Genomic DNA, 17,485 nt, shown 5'->3' on the forward strand with positions numbered 1-17,485 from the left:
TCTCTCCTTCTCTCCCACCGAGCCTGTCACTCTCTTTACACACAGGGGCGCGCGCTTTCAGAATCACACATCCTCAGTCTACAACAGAAGTTTCCGTCTTGTGAGGAAATAAGACAAATTTACTGTGTTCTAATTATTAATTTACATTTGTATTCATTTCCATTACAAGCTGTGTGCGTTCTTAAGTGCGCGACAGGGCCGCCTGCCGGAGGATTTTGAGTTGGGGGGGGTTTATTACTGTTCTCAGTCACTCTGTAACACCAAACATAAACGCGCACTGTTAGATTTCGATGAATATCACTACATGTTTTGTTTGGGAATTATTTTGTGCAGCGCAACGTTACGTGTCTGTATAAACAAAGGTGGAGCCTCCTGCCCCGTGTTCTTCATGGGTGTCAGGCTCACGGCTACCGGAAAGGTGACAAAGTGTCTTCAGTTTGTTTATTACTGGCCAATAAATAATATTCTGAGAAGGTGTCTGTACCAGAGAGCACAGGTGAAGGCTCACGTGCAGCTAGAGAGCGGTCCACTGCAGAAGAATCAACACGCACCCCCAACACACGTGTGCACGCTCCCTCCTCCCAGTCCTACACACGACGCAGCGCGCTCACACAGTCACGGTCAATCTACAACACCTACACACCGCGCCCCCTGGTGGTTCATCACCGTGGTGATAAAAATTCCGACACGTCACAGCTGTACCCGCGAGAGCATAAAAGTTTTTAATTTCTTAAAATAAAAATTGGTGTGTATTTAATCATATCTAGGGGGAATTGGACTTGAAATATCGGATTAGGCAACTAAACATTAGGACTTAAGCACTGTCCATATAACCTAACCTGACAGAATCAAATGTAAAAGGATTTATGCTGGAGTAACAAGCAAACATATGTTTCTATGGAACTGTAATTGTCACTTTAAAAAGTTATAATACATAATCAATGATTTATTTAACATTAAGGAGTGGTTACATTTATTTTTCATTACATTTATTTACATGTATACGTTATATCTGGCCCTTTGAGGACAACCATGCTAATGTGGCCCTCGGTTAAAATGAGTTTGACACCCCTGGTGTAAAGCATAAAGAGCGAGCTAGTCGGAGCTAGTCAAGGTATCCCCAGACTGAGATCTGATTGGCTGTTGCACTTCAATTCAATTCAATTCAGTTTTATTTGAATAGCCCAAATTCACAACAACAGTCGTCTCGATGGGCTTCGTTTAGGTAATTGAAAAAGTTAAACATAAATACATAGAATTCAATAGTAAAATACTAAAATGAACTAACAAACTGACTAAGCTATACTGGCATCCCTGCCCTTAGACCCCCCTTCGCGGTAAGGAAAAACTCCTAAAAAACGGATTCCGGTAAAAAAGAAGAAACCTCAGGGGTGCCCACATGAAGGAGGGATCCTCCCCCAGGACGGACAGGCAATTTACCAGACTCTTAGAGAAGAATTAACTTAGAGTCCAGCAGACGAGCTTCATCCAGCCGTGGTTGGGGGGACAGTCAGGGGCGCGAGTCGAGCCCGAGACAGGAACCACAGCCAGGTGTAGGAGCAGGAGCAGAGACGAGGTACATGGTCAGGAACTGGAGCACGGATGAGCCAACAGGAATCTGGAAGCAAATTTTTAAGTAGAAAATGAAAAAGCATTTTGAAGTATTGATTTTTCATTTTAATTTTGAGTCATTTGATGCAGTTACACTTTGAAAATGAAAAAGCATTTCTGGTTTTGACTTTTATTTTTAATTATGCTACACAAATGCCTCCATACTTTTCCAGGAGAAAAAAGAAGTTTCATATTCCAGCCCGCAGCCCGTGGTTTCAGGTGCTGATCCACACATACAGGCCTGTGGTTTCAGGTTCTGATCTTCTCTCATGACGCCATGTTTCTGGTTCTTATCCACTGTTTTGTCAAGTTGCAGTTCTATTACTACAGTAAAGTTCTTCAATTACATCACAGTGTCTAATGCCCCCCCAACCCCAGTCCAGACCTTGGTTCTTTCCGAGAAGTCACCAACGCTGCTCTGGGACAAGCTATCACAAACACCCTCACCCTCGAGGGGTAGTGGGCGGAGCTCGCCTTGTACATCAGGATTGCTCGCCCACGCTGAGAGTGGATGCAAAAATAGACGCTTGAGGATGAGAGGGATACTGTCTGCTTCATTCTAGCTTCCTGCTGCTCTGCTTGAAGCCCCCCCCCCCCCCCCCCCTGTTTGGGTAACAGGACAAGCGTTTTAATCTTACCCCCCACCCCCACCACCATGAGCTTTACATGCCACATGAGAGTGCTGGCTTTAGTGCGGGGCTGAAATTTGATGTGTAATCCTCTGAGCAGACGGGATCTCCTGTCAGCCACAGAGGTTGGTGCCCCCCCCCCCCCCCCAGGTCGTTCCTCAGATTGATGCTCAAACGCACTCTTTCCTTTTCCTCGAGTGGCGGTTTTCATGAGCTCTTCCTCTAATAGGTGGGGTGGAGTGGGGGGGGCACTCATTCTGGGAGATGAAGCAGATCTGCTGACATTGTGAAGCAACAGAGTGGGTGCCCCTCTGCCCTGATGAAGGCTCAGGGAGTCAGGGGGGAGCAGAGGGGAGCCGAAGGGGAGAGGAGCATTTCAATTCACTTCAGAGCTTTTATGAAAAAAACAGAGTACTTTCTTCCAGCTCTCAAGGCCCACTACATCAAAGAATTAACAGAAACGATTTGGGAATTAAGATGATTCAAAACCACAACAGCAATATTATTTTTTTTATGAAATATAAATAGTATCAATTATGATACAATCGTTGGTTTGGTATTTTTTTCTTAAATTAATGTTAGTTTAAGATGCAAAAATATTGAGATGAGTGTTCAGGAAAAAAAAAAACCTTATTTACCTGCTGTGTAAAATCTGATCCACACATTTTGAACACAGTGTAACTGCAATATAAAGAATAAGTAATCAACAACATTTGCATTCTTTTAATACAGCAAGTATTCATTCATCTTCTTTACCGTTTTTTTCCCTTTCGGGGTCACGGGGCTGCTGGAGCCTATCCCAGCCACTTGCGGGCAAAGGCAGGCCACACCCTGGACAGGTTGGCAGTCTGTCACAGGGCCACAATCACACACACATCCACACTCACATTCACACCTCTTGACAATTTAGAGTAACCAATGAACCCATGAAGCATGTTTTTGGACGGTGGGAGGTAGACGGGGACCCCAGAGAACATGCACAGGGAGAACATGCTAACTCCACACAGAAAGGTCCCCCATTGATGGCCCCCCAGCCAGGACTTGAACCAGAGGCCTTCTTGCTGTGAGCACTAACCAATGCGCCACCCTGCAGCCAATACAGCAAGTGGTCTCTTTTTTTTAATGACTACAGCAAGTAGTCATTAAAAAAAGAATAATGAGAAATGAGCTATTTTCACCATAAAGTTTAAAACATTAACAAAATATTTCTTCCAAAAGTGTTTTTGAAATTTCAGAAGCAGCCATTTTGAAATAAGCAGAAAAAGTCTTCTACAGCTCCTAGTGGAATGATGATGAACTACAGGGAAGGTTAAGTTCATCTCAGCTGTTTTACATTTAACATTTCTAGCTGCGCTCAACAGCTTCAGCCCATTAAGCATTTATCAAAAACCTGAAAGTGGACCTTGTCATTGAGGTACATTCAATTCTGAGTCAAACTGCAGCTGCAGCAACCACCAGTTTCTCCAGAAGAATCTGACAAAGCTCGCTGCTGGTTTACCTTCCTAAAGCAGCTGCCTCTTAGGTGGCCACACGGCCCTCTTTTTACAGGTGAGATGTCACACCATCGTCTTTATGGTGGTTTCTTGTGTTGCTGGACAGACGAGAAGCTAACGGTTGAAACTCTGCTCAGAGTGCAGCGCTCACCTGATATTCTCCTTTTTTCATATCTGCTGGATGAAACCATTGTGTTGATGTGTTAGATAGTTAGTTAGTTAGTTAGTTCCAGGTAGGTCGTCTAAAAATGTTTTTTCATTTATGTCCCGAACTAGCAGCCTCAACAGAATGACAATATACAGAAATATAAGCTACATCCAAATACAAAAGTACATTCACACATCCACACAGGAGGCACTATGTAAATGTTTACAATAGAAAGAGAGAAGGAGATTCATAAAAACACTTGAAAACATCTGCATTCATCACAAACCACATCTGTTAAAGATGTCTTAAAGACCGCTAAGGAGACCAAGGTACGCAACTTTAAGGTTTTCTGCAACTCATTCCAGTCATGGGGGCAGAAAAAAAAGAATGAAGAGCTTCCCAGGGATTTGTGGAAGTGACCTGAGGAATGGAAAACATGGGTGGGGGTTTTCTGCATCATTCAAAGAGGGGAGGTAGAAAGTCCGTCTGGAAGATTTCCATATTTGGTTTCTTCCATCTCGAGATAAAAGTGACTTTTTGTAAACAGTTAATGTCAGGTCTGCTTTGAAAGGATTCTCTGGGTTTTATCATCCCCTTGATCGTATTCTTATCTGTTTTGTGTGACTTCCATCCTACAAACTTTAGTAAAATGATTAACTTGTTTGAGCAAATGCTGAATGCACCAGTTTATTACAGAAAACAATGTTGAAAAATGATGTAGTCAAAAATCCAGACACTTAATGACTTCTGTTGATGTAAAAAAAAAAAGTCACAACTGACTATTTACTTTCACTGTTGTTTTTGCTTTTGGTTCATGTCAGCAGCAGAATTGTTCCATACTTTCCTCCTGTCCGCCCATAAAAATCAAGTTAATTTTTTTGTCTTTTCTAAAACATCATTTGTTTGTTTGAGACTCTAGTATTGACCTGAGTACACACTCACCACAAATACAATAAGTATTCTTCTCCTCTTTACTTTATGAGAATAAGCACAAGACTTACAGCCTTTTGAGCCAAAGCTTCTGGATGTTTCCCGACATTTTCTTAATCAGGTTTTCAGCAACTTTCAGTTAGATTAAGCATCAATCACTTTTCAAGGTGGTGCAAAAACAAATGTGTGGTTTTTGAAAAGGACAAGCATGAAAAATATGGTAAGCCAGGGATTGTGGGACCCAGCTGGGTTGTCATGGCAATGTAGTTTAGGTAGAACTAAAGACGGGGGAAAAGCAGTAAGGCATGGAGGGGAAAAAAGTGGAGAGGTCCACTTTATTCTACTCAACACTGAGCCTCCAGAAAACTCCCAGACAGACTCACCTGCATGAGGGCTGAAGGCTGCTGCTGTGTGCTCAGCTGGTTTCATGTTAGGCCTCCACTGTGGAATAACCAACATCATGAAAAAAGATTAAGCATGAGAAAGAACTGGAATAAATAAAATTGACAATACTTTTTCTTCCAAATAAAACTAGAGAAAGGATTGCCTTCCAAGTAAAAAGATGCTAAGAAGTCTGAATGTTGTCAGTGAGGGCTGGATAATGGTGCATTGGATAAGGCCTCACAGTCAGAAGGCCCTGGTTCAAATCCCAGTTGGGTTCTTTCAGTGTGCAGTTTGCATGTGCAGGTTTTCTCCACGCCTTCCAGCTTCCTCCCACAGTCTACAAATGTGTTCAAAAATTGTACCCAGGTGTGCAGGTGTGGCCATGCAACAGACTGGACAGCAGCATTCTTCATCAGCAGCTGGGTTGTCCTCAGCAGGTTCTGAAGATGAATGGATGGATTTTGTCAGTGTTTCAGCTATTGTGAACACCTCCATGCTGGAGCTCTATTTCCTACCAATTGAATCGGTTAGTTCAAAAGGGGCCCAAGTCCACAATTTTTCAAAATAGAGATATTATATGTTCTATGGTCCTCAAGAGAAAAGCTATCTGATTATGTGCAAAACAGTCTGAAGTCCTTTGTAATGCATTGACTATGCTTGAAATTTAAAATGCATTAAGTGCAAAATTCCTGGACTTGGGCCTCTCTTGCATGGGTTTAGCTTTATCCCATAGATGGCAGCACTAATTATCCAACATGGCAGCGCCCCTGTTTAACTCAGAGAAGATAGGAAGGGAGAGGCAAGGAGCCTGCGGGGCGAGGGCGGAACGCAGAGGTGTCCGTGCTTCTCACCTGGCGTCCGTGGAGCAGCCGGTCGGTCCTGTTTGAGCTCCAAAGCTTTCTCTGGAGCGAAACATCTGTCTATGCATGACGTTAAACCAGAGCAGTAGTGACACACGATCAGAATGAAGCGTTTACACGCACAACTGGAATCCGTTTTTTAGGAGTTTTTCCTTACCGCGAAGGGGGTTTAAGGGCAGGGATGCCAGTATAGCTTAGTCAGTTTGTTAGTTCATTTTAGTATTTTCCTATTGAACTCTTTGTATTCATGATCCTTTTGAGTTCATGTTTTACTTCGAAGCCCATCGAGCTGACTGTTGTTGTGACTTTGGGCTATACAAATAAAATTGAATTGAATTGAATTGAACAACGATCGGATCAACAATCGGCATAACCCACCTATCTCGATCGGAAAGATCGAGATAGGTGGGTTATGCCGATTGTTGGATCTCCAGAGGAAAGGCTGAACTGCAGAGCTGTGTCTCCTCTATTTACCCACCTTCAAGACCACCTACCAAGGTCTTGATGGAACATGCTTGCATATAGGAGGAGTTCGAAACTTTAATAGACTCTGGTTCTGATGGGGATTTCATTTTTCAAGATGTGGTGAAAAAACTTTTGATTCCTGTTGAGCCTTTGTCTCCAGTCTTGGACATACACGCCTTGAATGGTTCCGTCATTCACAGGGTCTCTGTAGCACTGTGAACTGTAAAGTGACGGTGTCCGGAAACCACACTAAACTAATGAGTTTCTATGTTGTTGAAAAATTAAAACCCCAGATCATATTGTGGAGCTAGATGCTTCTGAGTCAGGGGTGGGGGCTGTTTTGTCACAGAAAACTTCCGATAATAAAGTACATCCCTGCGCGTATTTCTCCTGCAAGCTCACTCCTGCAGAGAGAAATTACGACATTAGGAACAGAGAACTGCAGGCTCTGGAGGAATGGCTGGTTGGAGAGGGCGGAGCAGCCGTTCCTAGTCTGGACGGGCCATAAGAATTTGAAATATATACGGATTGCCAAACGTCTAAACCCTCGCCAGGCTAGGTGGGCCTTCTTTTTTGACAGGTTTAATTTCACGCTGTCCTACTGACCAGGGAGCAAGAACACCAAATCTGACGCCCTGTCACGCCAGTTCCAGCAGCAAGAGGAGGACACTGCTACTACTATTGTTTCTTCCCATCTGGTGTTAGGAACCAAATGCTGGTCTGTGGAATGCAGAGTGAAGGCCTCGGTTACAGATCCGGCCATGATACCTGCAGGATGTCCAGCTGGAAGTCTGTTTGCTCCTCTCTCTAGGCGCTCCTTGGTCTTAAAGTTGGGTCACTCCTCCCATCTAGCTTGCCATCCAGGAGTGACCAGTACCGGTCTCCTTGTGGCTCAGCGCTTTTGGTGGCCCACTATGTCCTCTGACATAAGGGCTTTTGTGGCTGCATGTCGTGTTTCTGCCAGCGTCAAGATGCCTAGGACCCCCCCTGCTGGATTGTTACACCCTCTACCTGTGCTGTCCAGACCTTGGTCCCATGTAGCTATGAACTTTATTACTAGACTACCCAACTTGAGAGGTTAAACCGTTATCCTTACCATCATTTTCTAAGCTAGTGCATGCCATACCCCTACAGAAGCTACCAACGGCCAAGGAACTGGCTGTGATCCTTTCACAACATCTGTTTTGCCTTCATGGCCTTCCTCAAAACATCAAATCTGATCGAGGTCCACAGTTCGTAGCTGCTTTTTGGAAGGAGTTCTGCAACCTCCTAGGAATCAAGGTTAGTCTAAGGTCTGGTTTCCACCCTCAAACTAACGGCCAGGTATAGCGGTATAACCAGGATCTAGAGACGTGGACTTGGTTGTCTCAGCTTCCCTGGGCAGGGTACTCCCACAACTCCCTTATCACCTCCTCCGGATATTCTCCCTTTCAAGCAGCCTACGGGTATCAGCCTCCTCTGTTTCCTCACCAGAAGCAAATGGCTTCTTCTTCTGGACCAGCTGCATTTGTGAGACGCTGTCGTCGTACCTGGAGCAGGTACAGACTGGAGCTCCTGCGGAACCAGGAGAGACTAACGGCTGTTGCTAACCATCGGAGGTCTGCTTCTCCAGAGTACAAGGTGGGAGACAAAATGTGGCTTTCCTCTGCTGATGTCCTTTTAAAGGGAGGAACCAAGAAACTGCTTCCCCACTACATCGGCCCATATTCCATCACCGGAGTAAAAAATCCTGTGGCCGTGAGTTTGGAACTGCCTTGCTCCCTCCACATCCACCCCGTTTTCCGCGTCAGCAAGTTGAAGCCAACAAGATACTCGCCCCTTCAATCTGCTCCAGTGCCCCCAACGGCTCACCTGTCTCGTGGATGGCGGCCCGGTCTACACCGACAGAGCAATGCTTGCTTCCAGATGAGAGGACCGGGGCATACAATACCTAGTCGAATTGGAGGGTTACAGACCTGGAGATCGTCAATGGGTCCGAGACGTCACATCATGGACTGGGACCTTGTCGCCTGTTTCCATCGGGACCATCCTGGACAACCTAGTCGTCCGTCTGGTAGCCGTACTTAGGAGGAGGGGTTATGTCACAAAATATCTAAGATTCCTAAAGGCTGTGGCTTCTCCTGGAGGCCTCCTCCTCTCTGAGGTCTCCTGTGAGAGTTACAGCTGCATGCAATCCTCATTAGGTCCCTATTTAAGGTGCGCCTTTTCTGTGCTCTGTGCCTGGTCGTCTTTGTACCTGACTTTTTTTTTTTTTTTTTGGTTTGTCCTCTCAAAACATTAAACCTTGGTGGATCTGCGTTGTGTCCTCTCTGCTCCTGGGTTTCTCCCCTGCCATTCCGTCGCAGAAGTAATTTTTGAAAAACTTGTTTAACATTCACATTACAGACTTCAGACCTAATAACCAACTAACTACTTCCAAAGCATTCTCACTGATATGCTTTAACTATGCATCTATGGATTTTAGGGACATAAAAATAGTTTTTTTTTAGATCTGGATCACATTTTTCTGAAAAAGAATCAACAATACCTTCCCTCTGTGTGCACCGATCAGGAGTTATGTGACAAACAGAAGTTGTGAGGAAGAGGGCGCAGTCATCTCCCCACCAGCACCTGTGGTGTCATGAGGCCAAATTTAGCCCTTGCAACACTACTAATTGATTTCACAAACAGCCGTCTTACATAAGTATGTCAGAGGGATCAGAACTGCAGGAGGGGGGGTGAAGCCATAAACAGAGAAGGATGAGATGTGTGAAGTGTTACATCCCCTATCCACAGGACATGGGGTTACATAAAGAAAAAAGTGAACCAGGGGGTGGGAGGAATTACAGAGCACATCAGCTGATTAATGAGCAGTGAAGTGAACAAGAGGGAACAATCATTAGAAAAACAAGAGCAGAGTGGGTGCTGCTGTAAATGACAAACACAGCAAAAGTCAGGCTCTGATTAAAGCTCTGCTTCTATGTGGAAAAGACAAAAGAACCTCAGCATAAAATCAAACACAAAGTTTGAAATCTTTAAATAAGGCCGTTAGAAAACCCATGGGGAGACTGGAGTACCATAACTGAACAAAAGTGCGTCAGCAACCTTTCTGCTTCCCTGTAAAAGTTTCACAAAATCAAAGTTTGCAAAGCTGAAACGGAGCGGGAAGACTGTACCCAAACATGAGCCGTTGCTGGAGCTGGCCTTGATCGGCACAGTCAGGCCTGACGGCTGATGTGATGGGAGCCTCAGAGCATGCAGAACCATGTGGGCCTCTTGCAGGTGGAACACACACATAACCCTTGTGCTATCCTAGGCACTTTAGCATTGGGAGTTGGGTCATCTAGACCCACTAGACAGTGCTGTGAACCTTTTTTCTTCAATGATTTGTGATCTTCACTGGTGTCCATGGATTACATGAAATCTTTCCACCTTTATCCACCTTTGTCATGGTAGGGAGAACACGTCAATGCAAGGGGGGGGTCATCTAAGATGGCACAAGGGTTGAACACACAGCACAGGAACAATGGCGGGCTCACCAGGGCAGTAACACAGGAGAATCTCTGAGGGTAAAGAAAGGATTGGACAGCATGGGTTCCAGTTGGCTTATCCGTGCTCCTGACCTTGGCCTTGGCCCTCGCCTCTGGCCCGTCTCGTTCCCACAGCGGTCCCCCAACTCCATCTGGATGAAGCCCATCTGCTACACAAGTCAAACGTCGTTGTAGAGTTAATTAATCTAATTCTTCTCCAAGAGTTCTAGTTATGGTCTGTCATGTGGACATCCACGAGGTTGCTTCTTTTTTTTCCTGGAATCTGTTTTTTAAGGAGTTTTTCCTTTCCAGGAAGGAGGGTCTAAATGCAGGAATGCCAAGGATAGACTAGTCTGTTTATTTTAGCAATTACTATTGTATTTTTTTTCACTGATTTCATGTTCTTATACAACTACCGGTATGAAGCCCATTGAGATGACTATTGTTGTAATATTGGGTAATAGAAAAAAAATTGAATTGAATTGTATTGAAAGGCAGAAATCGGAAAAGAACTGACATGAGTCATAGAAACACAAAGAAACAGAAACATTTGAACAGATGTGCCGTCAGTCAGAACATTTTAAATCAGAAAAGGTTTTCTTCTATGCAATTGTTCTGTGTGCACCCCCCCCCCCCCCATACCCTACAACTTTGAACAAATTAAAGTCAAAGGAAGGACTGCAGACAAGCCACGAGGCTCAGGTGTTTTCTCAGAACCAAACAACAAAACTGTCTATTTTGTTTGATTTGGCCTTAAGTCTGGCCTTTGAGCCTCGGTTCTGGTCCCTTTAAAGGTACAGCAGCTTTTGCTGATGCACCTTTTAAACATGGTTGGTCGAATAAACACAATATTTATAATGTTTACATAACATTTGAATGGCTAAACCTAAAATTGATAAAAGGCTGGTTCTGATGAGCACTGGGTCCAGCATAGGACCCTATTTGTGAGCAGATCAGTAGGACATTACTGCAGCCACATCGTAGACCAGATAACAAGCTGAAAAAATTCCAAAAACATTTTGGTGATGACCATCTTGGCTGGCCTGGGAATACCTCTGGGTCCCTTCAGAGAAAATGAATGACGTGGCTGGGAGAGGGAAGTCTGGGCATCTGCTGCTCCCCAGCAACCCAGTCCCACATTCAACCATCCCACATGAATGGTTGGATTTCTGTGATCAGAAAATGGTCAACGCAAGTGACCATAGACTTGAAAGTTAAACCAGGTCGAACTTTGAAACATTGAATTTGGTAGTGACATGGATGGCGTCCCTTTTAATTCATGAAAGTGTCAATCATTTGAAAATTAATCATGAAGAAGAAATTGATCATCTCTGTTTGTGCTTGGATGTAATTCTATGACACCAAGTCTTTCATATATCAGAATGGAGCTGTGAAAGAAAAAACCTGGAGCCAGATCCACCAGATTTACACCACCTCTACATTTCGCAGCAAGACTTGGACCAGTGCAGACATGCACTAGTAAACAGTAAAAAAGAAGACACCCCTCCCTGTTTGTCCAGTGCAAACAAACAAAGCTAAATCAGCATCAGGCAGGCATGGGCCAATAACAGGCATGAAAGCATCAGAGGAGAGACAGCATGGCCAAATTACAGGCGAGGGTTGGGGCAGGCAGCAGGCAAACAGGGTCAGGGAGCAGAAGATCATGTCCAGCTGTATCGCTCAGCAATGAAGGCAGAATGGCACAAACAATACTTTGCATTGAGCTGAGCTCAGTGCAGAGCTTCAGTATGTCATGGTTGGTTGAGTGAATGAGAGTCAGGTGTGCAGCATCCAGGAAGTGTGGCTAGAACTCTGGAGATGGTTCCCGCTGCTGACCAGAGGGGGAGACAGAGTTCTGACTGCTTGAAACCAAACTAGCTTGAGCCAGGTCACTTTATCAGTTAACTTCCAGGGAGCGTATTATTGTAAGATGGTCACACCTGACTACATGTTTTTTTTCTACTGAGTTTGAATGAAAGCTGAAATGCTGGGGGGGGGGGCGTTTCTAACCCATTAAACAAAATAAATTCCGGAGTGTATATTGGCATTTCTGGGCTCTCTCCAAAGCACAGGAGTGTTTGTCCTGCCTGCCCAACATTTATCCATTTTCGGAAAGATAGCCTCCTGTGATGTCATATCCTGACAAGATGGAGCAGTTCCAAAAAGGTGGTTCAAAAATAAACCTGGCAAACCAAACGGTCACATGACCACATGATTCATCCCCTTGCCACCTACCCCTGGGGTACAAATAATTTGGGGGTGCACTGTCTGTCACTAGCTGGAGGATTTGTGTGGCTGAAAATCCAGCAATACAGTAAAACAAAAAAATTCTAAAAACATAGGAAGCAGCTGGAAAACAGAACCAGACTATGTCGGGTAAAAATGGCAGACACAGCTCCTCTCACCAAATCAGACCTGACAGTTTAAACCACCTCTACCAAAGTCATCTGAGTCGACCATCTTCATAATACCGAATATTGAGAAATGAAACAAATACTTTTGAAGGTAAATTTGATGACCCCTGGTATTGCAGCAACTATCGAATCCCATATTGGAAATTGATTGAAAGTCGATTAGAAGACATTTGAGGGTTCTAATCAAACATGCTGTTGTGCTTCTCTGTTTTATTCTACAGACCAATGTTCCTGTTTTTCAATATACTTCTGAGCCATTTCTGTTCGCATTGTTAAATGCTGTCATTGACTATTAGCATGATGTGAAGCTGCAGCTTACATCTTTTGTGTCGTCATTGGCAGGTTACTGTCCAGGATGGCTGGAAAGGAGCAGCAGATCACGGAGGAGAAGCCGCTGCTGCCTGAAAAGACAGGCGTGGACTCAGAGACGGTGAGTTTCTGCTCCTTTTCTGCCCTGCTGTCGCTTCAGACTGCAGTTACATTTGAGCTGACCATCAAGGTTCTGCAAGGGCCACAAATGACAAATGCTGTCTTCATGTCACAAGGAAACAAAGGAATCATTTTTAGTGAAAATGCAGCTCAAAAAGACAAATCTTCTTGTTAGTCATCTTAAAACCAAAACCAAAAACCTCACTGAAAGCAGGGCTAAAGCACGGTGGTGGAAGCATCATGCTCTGTACATTTTTGAGCATTGAACGTTTTTCCACAGCCTAATTCTTCTTTCATGTAAAGACAAATTAAGGGACTTGCTGAAATTTCTGCCTCATCCTCACTTTATTTTTCTTATTACACTAAATATTATTTTCCTAAAGTACCCTAACAGACTCACATCTGCAGTCTGATAGAGATGTTTCAGTGAAGTTAAAAGACTTCTTGTTAAATAATGCTGCCCAAATACAGACAGAATTGGTAAAATAATGAATCAGTGAAAACTGACGTTGGTGCTTTAAGTGTCATGGAGTCGTCTTCTCTTATGTTACGTACACACCGGGCAAATGTTACAGGTTCTTGAAAGCATAGAGTGTTCCAACTGGACTGTCGCTACACAATGGTAGCGCATGTACCTACAGTTGTACCTACATTTCAAAATTACGCTACCCAAACGTCACTACCAAATCCGAGTCAAAATCAGAATCAGACGCCTTTATTGTCATTGTACATAATAATACAACAACATTGTAGCAGCCTTGTAGTGGTAAATACTGTAAATCTAGACAAAATATGTACAAAAACCAACAAAAATACAAGTATGAATAAACAGAATAAAGTGGAATGCAATAAAGTGCAGCATAATAAATATGTGGGGTGAAGTAGAGGATTGGTCAAAGTTCAACTGGTTTAACTTGCAACTCCCATTCAGTGGCTGCTTGTTTTGTACGTAGAGCCCAAAACTGACTTAAAAACTTGTGTAGAGATGCATGAACTTGAGAGATTTCAACGTGGAAGTCCAAAACAAGCATTTATGAGCATTTACAATTCGTGGGAAGTGGTTGCTAGAATGTGAGTTCCTGAGGCCGTTGTGAACGTAACTTTAAACTTCTGCAGCAGATCTGCTTTGAAATCCTTCTCTGACTGTAGGAGTTCAATTCTATTCAGTTTATTTCTAAGAATCCAGACAAAACAACAGTAAAGTAACATCAGACAGGACTTGATTAATTACAATCATCGTGATCGAATTCTGTCCAGATGATTCCAAAAGTCCATTTTATTTAAATAGTACAGATAATACACGGCCAACAGATTACATGGATGCATTTTCAGTGTGATCCCTGCCCTGAGCAAGGAACAGGTGACAGTGGAGAGGAAGACTCCCTCCAATGGAGAGTTTGGAGGAACCTGTGGCAGATCCAGGCTCAGTAGATGAGCTTCTGCTGTTGGAGAGTAAGAAGACAGCAAAGACCCAGACATGAAAATTACTGGAACATCTGCTATAAGACAATCAGGGAGGGTTCAAAACTGCTGCAAAAAGACGAGAGGAAGCAGATAAATAAACCTGAAATCCCAGAAACTTCAGAAACATGGCAAATAAAAAGAGTTACTTATTGCAACAATGAGGGACCAGGAAGCTTGGGATAAGTGTGTGGGGGTGTGGGTGTGAGCTGTAAAAGCTTGGTACAGCAGGAGGCAACTCAAAGCTAAACACAGTAATGTGTAAAGGCTGTCACGGTCCATCAGTGGGTTAGAGGACAAGTCTGGATTCTGACATGAAACCTGAAAGTTCCCCAATGAGCTGCAGCAGGTCTCCATGGAAACCTGATGGCGGGGAGCTAATATACAGCCTGACCTGTGTTCTGGAATCATCACGATGAAGGACGTACAAGTGTGTGTGTGTGTGTGTGTGTTTGTCCGCCCGGCTGTTGTTTCCCAATAAACTCCTTGTTGTGCTTGTCGTTTCACAACACAGCAGGATAAAGGAGAGGAGGCATCAGGGGGCCCCCCCTGCCCTGCCAGCACCGAGCCCCCTAACGAACCCCCTCCCCCCCGCCGCCCCACTCACCGCTGGCATGCCATCGCACGGCACTGGCTCCGCCAGACCCGCCGTCGGACCAGTGGGGTTATCCCGGTAACTACCAGAGCAAGCAGAAACAGACACACCCAGTAAATGTGACGGTTAGAATCCAATAACCACATCAGAAGCACAAACAGCAGCAGCTCCAGATACCTGCTCCAGTCCAACTCTGCTCATTCAACCTGTTAGATTTGGCGATTGAATTTTCCTGGTTTGCATTAATTTATTAAAAAAAAATCATTTTTGAAAATTAATTTTTAATTTTTATTTAGAACCCTTTTCTTATTCATTTATGATTATTCCCTCAAAAACATAAAAACATTTGATCTACAAGTTTATGTGAATATTTTGAAATATATACTTGATTTATTTTGCTTTTTTTCAATAGGCAATTTTCATAAAACCCTCACTGGATCAAAGATAAACACAAATGCAAAATATAACGTTCCAACATGAACAAATTTATACATTAATTTAAGGAATGAGAACAAAACACACACACATACTGAAAACACACAGAAAACACAAAGACCCACATTCATAGAAACAAAGCACAGACACACAAATTAAACACACACAGACACAAAAAACACAGCCACCCATCTTTGGACCAAGAAAAAGGTCAACCCTAGATGGGGAGGTTCCATGCAAAGATGGGGAAAGAGTGCCACCTGCTGGTGGCACTGCCATCAGTGACACGGCTCTCCCTGCTGACCTTTTGTTGCACACTTCACAGGATGTCCCGCCCCCTAACGGTGGGAGTTCAGAACAGACTCAGCCATCCTCAGACCCTGTTTCTGTGCTGTGTGTCTTTCATCCATCCATCTGTTCTACGTTCCATTCTGTGTGTTTATTTTTCGTTTAATATCAGAGTTTCTCTTCAGAACTGAGTGTTGTTCACGTGTGACAGGAAATGTAACACCATCTGTCTTCCAACCGTCGTTTTAGGCTCCAGGCCTCAGAAAGGCAACCAGTTCAGACAATTCTCAGTTTGTGAAGTGCATTTTAAAATAGTTTTTAAAACATGTTGTTTTGCATGCATCATTTTATTTCACATCCGTGTTTTTGTGGACACCAAGAATCCTGTTTCATTGCAGTGGCTCTTATTTTGAAGGACAGGTTTGCATCTTTCCAATTTGTGCTAAAATGTTCCTATGGTAAAAAAAAAATCATTCAACCTCAGATCTGGCAGGATGCCCTTTTAAAACTATAAAGTATGAAACAAATAAAGTGAAAATTCTGTCATTATAAATGTGATTTTGTGTCACAATCTGCTTTTTCTGCTTTCTTTGTGTTGGTTTTCACTCCAGCTTTTGCGTTTGTCAATCAACGTCTGAGAGGTGCAAAACTACCAATAATGTTATGGTTTTAAGAATGATGTAAACTAAATAATTAGGGGCAAAAGTAACTGGTTTCATTTCCATAAATAGCTTGGCTTAAAGGATATGATCAGGGAAAAGGAGTTGAACCCCCCATCTAATAGCTGAAGAAAGGCTGAACAGGAATGTGGAGGACACGCCCTCTGTTAGCCAAGATCTGTTGCTCCCAGGGGCATAACAATTAATTAATCAATTTTTCATTCCAAGGATTGAACCAAATTGATCTGTCTAAAGTTGAATCGAATTGACCAATGCAATTAAAAAATCGTTTAAAAATAAGATAAATAAATAATGTCATCAATATTGGAAAATACCATTTGGGCTGAGAGAGACGTGAGTTTTTTTCAATATAATGTTAAACTGATCAAGGTCATCACAGCGGACAACATACATGTGATGTCAGCAAAAAATGATCAGTCCATCACTCCAGTCCAATGTGTGGAAACACTTTGCATTTAGTAGACATGTGACCATCCAGTGTCTAGAATGTTCTACTAATGTTCCCTTTGGATTCTTTGGATGTGGAAAATTAAAATGTGAATTTGACATTCATTCTAGTTTGTTTGTTTGGACTCATATTTCATTGACACTTAATGATCTGGAAGAAATCCAAGGAATCTGGAAAACTGCATTAATGGTCACTGATCCAAACCTCTGATTGGACGTCTGACATCACAATTCAATATTTACAGGAAGTATGACTGAATGACTGAATAAGACTGAGACAGGAACTCTGTGGTTTCAAATAGAAACAGACTTACAATGCAAAACTATGGGTTCTCCCTTTCCAGACGACTGATCAATAAAGTTTACTGATGAGCACAATTTCATTGATGAGTCATAGATGAGTGACAGGAGACCATTGCTGGCTGGAATTAAAGCTGTGAAGGGAGTTAAAAATGCCTCAGACAGATAGGGAACAGTAAGCAGGAACATTTTATGATTTAAAAAAAAGGCTTCATTCCATCCAAACAGAAACAGAAAGAAAATATGACTGGAGCACCTTTAAGAGGGAAAAGAAGGTATTTTACTGGGGAGCAAGCATGTCTCTGAATCCACAAACAAAAGTAGTGGTTCTCTGTAAGGATTGATATTACTATATTGTAATTCACACAAAATGATATGTTTGATGTAGCAATACTAAAACTGCAGAT

At 43.2% G+C, this 17,485-nt stretch overlaps 1 protein-coding gene across 7 annotated transcripts in view; it reads left to right on the top strand.

Annotated features, from left to right (window-relative positions):
* The window catches only part of ndrg4 (NDRG family member 4), a 50,983-nt gene that overhangs the window by 12,288 nt on the left and 21,210 nt on the right, over positions 1-17,485 (top strand). For 3 of the 7 annotated variants that reach the window (XM_023955495.1, XM_023955493.1, XM_023955496.1), the window contains 2 exons: positions 12,786-12,873; positions 14,848-15,006. In XM_023955495.1, coding sequence (XP_023811263.1) covers positions 12,786-12,873; positions 14,848-15,006 — 247 coding nt within the window. The remainder of the gene's footprint in view (positions 1-12,785; positions 12,874-14,847; positions 15,007-17,485) is intronic. The other 4 variants (XM_023955492.1, XM_023955497.1, XM_023955494.1 and 1 more) reach the window with 2 other exon arrangements.

Source organism: Oryzias latipes, chromosome 6 (genome assembly GCF_002234675.1).
Source record: "Oryzias latipes chromosome 6, ASM223467v1".
Taxonomy (NCBI): Eukaryota; Metazoa; Chordata; class Actinopteri; order Beloniformes; family Adrianichthyidae; genus Oryzias; species Oryzias latipes.